This window comes from Mus caroli, unplaced genomic scaffold (genome assembly GCF_900094665.2).
Source record: "Mus caroli unplaced genomic scaffold, CAROLI_EIJ_v1.1 scaffold_12636_U1_1, whole genome shotgun sequence".
Taxonomy (NCBI): Eukaryota; Metazoa; Chordata; class Mammalia; order Rodentia; family Muridae; genus Mus; species Mus caroli.
The window spans coordinates 1-8,865 of record NW_018390969.1 but is presented as its reverse complement, the minus strand read 5'-3'; the positions used below and the strand labels follow the sequence as shown (position 1 = coordinate 8,865).

The 8,865-nt window shown below is 38.2% G+C and overlaps 1 protein-coding gene across 1 annotated transcript; it reads left to right on the top strand.

The window, feature by feature from the left end:
- Nucleotides 1-4,001: 4,001 nt before the first annotated feature.
- Nucleotides 4,002-7,401, top strand: LOC110288916 (ankyrin repeat domain-containing protein 26-like; the record flags this gene model as incomplete). Its single annotated transcript, XM_021155154.1, has 3 exons — nt 4,002-4,069; nt 5,847-5,973; nt 7,111-7,401. Coding segments are annotated over exons 1-3 (486 nt in total), but the record flags the coding sequence as incomplete, so codon positions are not given.
- Between the last annotated feature and the right edge of the window lie 1,464 nt (nt 7,402-8,865).

Here is an 8,865-nt window from a genome sequence, read left to right as displayed (position 1 = left end):
TGAGTTATTAAACTCCTTCTTGATGTCCTCTACCATCATCATGAAATATGCTTTTAAATCCGGGTCTATTTTTTGGGGTCTGTTGGGGTGCCCAGGACTGGCTGAGGTGGGAGTACTGCGTTCTGATGATGGTGATTGGTCTTGGTTTCTGTTAGTAAGATTCTTACGTTTGCCTTTCTCAATCTGGTAATTTCTGGTGTTAGTTTTTATAGTTGTCTCTGGTTAGAGCTTGTTCCTCTGGTGATTATGTTAGCCTCTATCAGCAGACTTGGGAGATTAGCTCTCTCCTGAGATTTAGTGGTCAGAGTACAGTCTGATGGAAAGCTCTCCTCTTGCAGGGAAGGTGCCCAGATATCTGGTGTTCGAACCTGCCTACTGGCAGAAGTTTTGTTCCACTCATCAGAGGTCCTAAGATCCCATGGAGAGTCCTCTTGGGGACCTTGGGGGTGTCCACAGGCTCCGTGCCCAAGGTGCCCCAGTGTTGGCTCCGACCGGAAGGGACAGCTTATGCTTTTTTTATTGAACAATTGAGTCCATTGATGTGGAGTGATATTAAGGACAAATATTTATTGTTTTCTGTTATTTTTCTTGTTAGATGTGGAATTATGTTTGTGTGGTTCTTTTCTTTTGGGTTTGTTGTGAGAAGATTAATTTCTTATTTTTTATTGGGTATATTTTCCCTCCTTGTGTTGGAGTTTTCTTCTACTATCCTCTGGATTAGTGGAAAGATATTGTTTAAATTTGTTTTTGTTGTGGAAAATCTTGGCTTTTTCCATTTATGGTAATTGAGAGTTTTCCTGGGTAATAGTAGCCTGGGCTGGCAACCTTTGTTCTCTGTGGGTCTATATGACATCTGCCCAGGATCTTCTGACTGTTAGAGTCTCTGTTGAGATGTCTGGAGTGATTCTGATAGGTCTGCCTTTATATGTTACTTTGCCTTTTACCTTTACCACTTTTAATATTCTTTCTTTGTTCTATGCATTTTGTGTTCTGATTTTAACATGACAGGAAGAATTCTTTTCTGATCCAATACTTTTTGTGTTCTTTAGGTTTCTTGTATGTTTATGGACTTGTCTTTCTTTAGGTTAGAGAAGGTTTCTTCTATAATTTTGTTGAAGATGTTTACTGTCTCTTTGAGTTTGGAATCTTCACCCTCTTCTATACTTATTACTCTTAGGTTTGCTCTTTTCATTGTGAACTGTCTATCTAGAATATTTTGAGCTAGGGGCCTTTTGCTTTTTCTATTTTCCTTGACTCTTGTGTCAATGTCTACTATGATATCTTCTATACCTGATATTCTCTCTTCTATCTTTTTTATTCTGTTGATGATGCTTACATCTGTGAGTTCATGGTTGTCTCCCTTTGTGTTTTCTTCAATGTTTCTATTTCCATTTTTAGACCCAGCAAGGTTTTGTTCAATTCTTTGNATGTATCAGAACTCCTGGGGTCCCCAGGTACCTCTGGGTGTGGGTTGAGTAAGTGGAGATCCAGAACACAGGCTCAGCTCCCAGGTAGCAGTGCAAACCAGCACACATAGTAATTCTATCAGTGATCCTATCCTGATAAAATAAATAAAATAAAAAATGAAGCAAAGAAAATCAGAAAGAAAAGATTATCTTACTCCAGGAATTATCAGCTTCTAATGACAATTCAGTAAAAGTTGGGGCCTGGAGGTCATCTACCAAATTGATGCTGAAATTTTAGCTATTGTTTTTGTGTGCAGATCTTATGTGGCTATCGGTAGTTCATGAGTGTGATAGCCATGCCCAGAAAACAACATTTCACAGTACTCTTCCTCACCCTCTGCTGTCTTCACTTCAGACTTCTCTTTGTGATACAGTCTGAGCCTCAGATGTATTTATGCAGTTTGTTTTTGTAACTTTCCCATTTGGAGCTGAGCATCCATCTCTCATTCTCAGGATTTTGAATAGCTATGCGTATGTTCACCAGTTGCTGTATCTGAGTAAGGTTGAGCACAGCTCAGATCTCATTTCACATCTATTNATGCTGACTCTGTGTGTTCTGCTGAAAAGGTTGTATTTTTTTGACAATTTCATAAATGTATATAATTGATTCTTATTACTGTTAACCCTTCNATTCTCTGTTGTTTTCTTCTTATCTCTTGTTAATCCCCACTCCTTCCAACAAATTTCTTCTTTACATTTTCATTTTCTTGTTTTGTTTTGTGACCCACTGAATTTAATTATGGCCATACATTGGCAGCTTTGCGGGCTCACCCCTGGGTATACAGCCGAAGACATGACTCCTTCTCTCCCAGCATGCATTCCTGGCTAGTAGTTCAAAAGGGAAGNNTCAAACNCCATAAGCTTTTTCCCGGTCCATGATCATTCATTGACTGTGCCAATCTTGTGCCTCTTCATCCCTGATTGTAATGATTGAAGTGACCAAATGGTGACAGTAAATAGATGTCCTCTTTCTCTTCCTACATTCTTTTTGACTCTTATGTCATGGTCCCTCGACTTAGAGAGTCCAACATAACTCCTTTTTAGCTATAAGACAGTATCTTAAAACAAGCCCCCTATTACCCTGGCTTTCAAATTTCTTTCAAACCACCTTCCACAATGAAGTCCAATGCAGAAAGCCTTCTNCTAAACCTATATCCTGTAAGAAACTGTGTGTGTTTCAGATTTAACATTTAAGTCTTTGATCCATTTAGAGTTAATGCGTGTGCATTGGCATAGATGCAGGGCTAATTTTATTCTTTTACATGTGGACATCTCATTTTCCCAGNATAATTTCTTGAAAATGCTTTCTTTTCTCCAGTTTATGGTTTTGGTATCTTTGTCAAAGATCAAGTGGCTGCAGTTACATGTACATATGTTCAACTCTCAGATTTGTTCCATGTGTCAATTTTTGTGGGCGAAGCATATTAGTTGTATTACTATGGTTTGGTAATTTATCTTGAGATCTGGAAAGCAATTCCTCCAGCATTGTGCTTTTTTGTTCAAATGTTTTTGGTATCATATGACTTTCCTTTTCTCTTTTGGTAAAGAAGGAGATGAGTATCTTGATGGGGACTGCATTGAATACTTAAACAACTTTTGGTAGAACGGTCATTTTCACAATATTAATTCTACCAATTAATGACCATGAGATGTCATTCCATTTCCAAATGTCTTTTCTGTCGATTTCTTAAGAGTTTTAAAGACTTAACTGTAAATGTCATTCTACCTAGTTAGGCTTATTCTGAGACATTTNATTTTCTTTGAGGCTACTGTGAATAGGAATGTATCCATGATCTCTTTCTCTCTACATTTGTTGTTGGTGTATAGAGAAGCTATTGATTTGTGCAAGTTTATTCTGTATCCTGCCACATTTCTGAATTTGTTTTTTATTGGTAGAATTTATCCAGTGAAATTGTAACTCTTTTTTTTTTTTTTTTTAAATATTAGACACCCGGTTTTATTTAAAAGCTAGCAAACAAAACCTCTATTGGCTCTAAAACCACACATCAACCCCCACAGTGCTCTGCCTGAATCTAGCCTCTACAAAGATCAACTGGAAGAAGTAAAGGAGAGTCTGGCACTAAAGAACATCATAAACCCGATAGACACAAAACACATCCTGTTGGGTCTAGCGGTCTTTCCAGTCTGTTCTCCATTCCCTCTGGCTCTACCACTCTTTCTGCAGGGTTACCTGAGCCCTGAGGGGAGGGATTTGACAGAGACATCCTGTTTAGTACTGAGGGTGCCAAGGTCTCTCACTCCACACATTTTCCAGCTGTATTTGTTCCCATCGACTGCAGGAGGAAGATTCTCATGATGGCTGAGCACTGAGCAAGGCACTGACCTATGAGTCTAGCAGAATGTTGCTAGGAGTTATTTTATTGCTGCGTGTGCCTTTAGCACAGTGGTTCTTAACCTTCCCAACACTGCAACTCTTGGATAGTTCCTCATGTTATAGTGACCCCGACCATAAAGTTATTGCTACTTTATAACTGTAATTTTGCTGCTGTCATGAATTATAGTGCAAACGCCTGCATGCAGGATATCTGCTATCCCACAGAGGTGGAGATGCACATGTTGAGGACTGCTGCTTTGGCAGAACAGTAACATTTGATTTTTCCCTAGGTCCCTGGCCTATCTGATCTCCAGGTAATGTTGGAGATAGGCTCCGTCTCACAGGGTATGTCTTAAATGTCACTATATACTGCTGGTCACTCCCACAGGCCCAGTGCCACCACAGCACTATCACATCTTTTTTTTTTTTTTTGATTTTTAATATTTTTATTACATATTTTCCTCAATTACATTTCCAATGCTATCCCAAAAGTCCCCCATAGTGCCCCCCACTTCCCTACCCACCCATTCCCATTCTTTTGGCCCTGGCATTCCCCTATATTGGGGCATATAAAGTTTGCAAGTCCAATGGGCCTCTCTTTCCATTGATGGCCGACTAGGCCATCTTTCGATACATATGCAGCTAGAGACAAGAGCTCCGGGGTTCTGGTTAGTACATCATGTTGTTCCAACAATAGGGTTGCAGATCCCTTTAGCTCCTTGGGTACTTTCTCTAGCTTCTCCATTGGGAGCCCTGTGATACATCCAATAGCTGACTGTGAACATCCACTCCTGTGTTTGCTAGGCCCCGGCATCGTCTCACAAGAGACAGCTATATTTGGGTCCTTTCAGCAAAATCTTGCTAGTGTATGCAATGGTGTCAGCGTTTAGAAGCTGATTATGGGATGGATCCCTGGGTACGGCAGTCTCTAAATGGTCCATCCTTTCATCACAGCTACGAACTTTGTCTCTGTAACTCCTTCCCTGGGTGTTTTGTTCCCAATTCTAAGAAGGTGCACAGTGTCCACACTTTGGTCTTCATTCTTCTTGAGTTTCATGCGTTTAGCAAATTGTATGTATCGTATCATGTCATTTTCCCAAAGCAATAGTTTGACTTCTTTCCCTAATCTAATCACTAAACTTACGGTGCTTACATTATTAATCCAGCCAGTGCTTTGAGCACAGAAAGTGTTCTTTATCTCTTTATCTCTTCTTGTCCATTTTTGTTTGAAGTCTATTTTTATCAGATATTAGGGTAGNGACTCTTGTTTGTATTTTAACACTATTTGAATGGAATACTGTCTGAAACGTCTTACCTTACTGTGGTATCTATCTTTCAGCTATGATGTTTCTTATTTTTAAAAAAATTATTATTATTACTATCATTATTATTATTGGTTTTTTCCAAGACAGGGTTTCTCTGTGTGGCCCTGGCTGTCCTGGAACTCACTCTGTAGACCAGGCTGGCCTCAAACTCAGAAATTTGCCTGCCTCTGCCTCCCAAGTGCTGGGATTAAAGACGTGCGCCACCACACCCGGCCCTGATGTTTCTTATAAACAAGAATTAGATGGATTTTCTCCTTTCGTTCTATCAATAAAATAATAATAAATATCAAAACAACCAGCTAATATAAAAATTTCATTCAACATGTTTTGTTCACTTTCTTTTCCCTCAATGAACTCCTCCCAGATCCTCCCTTCCATGACAACCCATCTTCATGGTTTTTTTCTGTTTCTTAAAAACAAAAATAAATGCAAAATCATGTTCCCCTGTGATTTGAAGGATTGAAAATTTTATACTTGTACTTCCTTTATATAATAAATCTATCCTCTGTTGTAAAATAATTTAAAAAAATTATTTTTAGGAGATGGGCATGGCGATATATGCCTGTAACCTCAGCTCTTGGCAGGTAGATGCAAGAAGAACTAGAGTCCACTGTTATCTGCAGCCACATAGCTAGTTTGGAGACAGCATGGGCAAAATGAAGCCCTATCTTTAAATACATTTTAAATANTTCACTTACTCTCTATGATCATTTCTCCCAGGGTAAAGAAAAATTTTAAAATNAGACAAAAGAACTCAAATGAACAAGAAAATAGAAAGTTTACTCCTCCTGAAGATTTAAATACTAATCAATATGAAACAGATGAGACTAATATACTAAAACAAAAGGTATGTTTCATTTTTTTCTGAGTGAAAACTTTATTAATACAACTCTTTCAATTATTTTATCNATGTAACAAAGAATTATAAAAAGGTTATAACCAGAAGTCATTGAAATTTTTACTTTTTCTATTCACATATATATGCTATACATTTACTTCTCTCTTTACACTTGGCTGTGACTTAATGCCAGGTCNGTGCAATGGTGGCATATGCCTTTGATTCCANACTGAGAAGNCAGGTGCAGGGGGATGTTTGTGAGCTTGAGGCCAGCTTGGTCTGCCTGTCAAGTTCTAGCCAGCCAAAGCTAGAGAGTGAGATCCTTTTTCAACAACAGTAAATTAAACCTGCTTATATACACTTGAATCAACCCTAAATCACAACTATCAAGCTATAGATTCTCCATTCTCTTAAATGAGTTTTCTGCATTTGCTATCTTATAGTCAACAAATATGGAAGCACAATACACTTGATAGGTCAACACAGTGATCACAGAATAAACTGTTTAACTTACCTGAAGAAGNCATAGTCTAGGGTAGATTCTTTGAAAGTCACAAGTTGAGGTAACTTGTCAAAGACAGTCGAGGCAGTAGTCTGAGTTTCCAATATTAAAAGTCGTTTTGTATGATATGTAAAACTATGTGGTCCAACATAACTTGTTATGGCCTTTGTAAATAAATGAGCTAGAAATAAAAATAATAAGCTGTATTAGGTATATCAAAAATAGAGAACCTGTTCTCAAATTCTTTATATTCAAAGACACATTTATTTTACCCAGGAGAAGCCTGAAAATGAAGTTNGGCAGAGTTCAGTGTCGTAGTATTTGACTAGATTGTGTTTATATCAAAGCTTATTTTAAAGAGAATAATGAATTCGTTATTCTCTCAAGGTGTACAGGTTTGCATACACATGCTAAGGTATGCATGTATAATGGTTTGCATGTGACAGGAGAGGACAATTTGTGGGAGCCAGTTNCCTCTTTCTTGCCCTGTAGGTTCTAGGAATCAAACTTCAGTTGCCAGGTTTGGAGGCAACTACCTTCTTCACCTGTGCAATTCACTTTCTCTCCTGATTATGGTTTAAGTCTTAAATTGATTTCCTGCCAACTTCTTTCTCTATAAACAACATTCATTTTTTTTGATGCAGATTGATCTTGCCACAGGAAGGCTAAACCAAGTGTTATTTAACTGTCAGCAACTTGAAAATGAAAACCAGTCTCTGCGTCAGAAGGTCTTACCTATGACAACCATCCAGGAGAAATGCAAAATGCTTGAAGACAGAGAGGAGAAGCTCAAACAGGAATGCTTAATCCTTGAAACTCACATGGCAAAGAATATGATAGATCGTAGACAGGCAGAAATGTTAAAGCAAGAGATTGAGGAAAGATCCAGACTGCAAGTAGAGGAAACTTTGGAAGAAATCTCTCAAGTTTTACAGGTTAATATGATTATCTTTCAGTGTGTTTTTTTCATTGCAAGCAGTATTTTTGATGTAAATTTTCCATGAAATTTTTTCTTCCTTTATAGCAATTTGTTTTATAGACTTGTCAAAATAAGTCATCTTCTTTGTTTAAACATTGTTTACACTATTAAGTAAACATACCTCTTAAGAAAATGTTTTAAAGAATCATCTGATTTTTTTAGGATTAATTGGCAAAATATAGCTTATTGCAGAAAATTGAATTGTAATAGAAATTATAATTCTCTTATTACATTGTTCATAAAGTTCATTATTTAGTAGAAACGTTTGCATTCATAAGATTACTTTCATGCTTAAGTAATTTCTTAGTATGTACAAGGCCTTATTCTTCATCTGTAGAATATAATTTTCNTTTAAAAATAATTCTGAGCTGCCAGTGGTGGTTCACACCTTTTATTCCAGCACCCAGGAAACAGAGNCATGCAGATCTCTGTGAGTTTGAGGACAACTTGGTCTACAAAAATAGTCATATGATAGCCAGGACACAAAGAGAAAGCCTGTTTCAATACAAAAGTAATTATTTATTGCATATGATATTGNTGATAGATATTACTCCATTTCTTTACATTTACATGATGTTTGTATTTGATCATGATTTTTTTCAGGAGTCTTATTAATTTATTTATATCTCAACCGCTGCTCCTCCAGGTGCCCACTAACAGAATCAATCTCATTATCTTACTTCCCCTTCTTCTCTGAGAGTGTGGGGTCCTGGGCATATTCCTTTATCCTGGCACTTCAAGTCTCTGGAGGGTTAGGTGCATCCTCTTCCACTGAGGCTAGGCAAGGTAGCCCTGTTGTGGAATGGATTTCACAGACAGCCAACAGCTTTAGGCAACATTTCTGTTCTAATTTTTGAGTGACTCACTGGAGACTGAACTGCACAGGTTCATATGTGCCAAGGGCCTCAGTCCAGCCAATGTATGCTCTTTTGTTGATGACTCAGTCTCTGTGCGCTCCCATGGGTCCAGGTTAGTTGAGTTCCTGTGGCATTCCTATCCCCTTTAGGGNCCTCAATTCTTCCCCCAACTTTTCCATAAGAGTCCTGGAACTTCATCCAATGTTTGGCTGTGGGTGTCTGCTTCTATTTCATTCCACTGCTGGGTGGAACCTCTCAGAGGACAGTTATGCTGGTCTCCTGTCTGCAAGAACAACAGAGTATCACTAGTAGTGTCAGAGATAGGTGATTGCACATGGGGTAGGTCTCAAGTTGGGCCATTCTCTTANTTTTTGCTTCATCCTTTGTCCCTGAATTTCCTTTAGACAGGNCAAATTTTGAGTCCAAAGTCTGTGGGTGGGTTGATGTCCTTATTCTGTAAAGAAGGTGTCTGCCCTTGCATTTGGAGCATAGATATTCAGAATTGATAGTTCCTCTTGGAGGATTTTACCTTTGATGAGTATGAAGTGTCCCTCCCTGTCTTT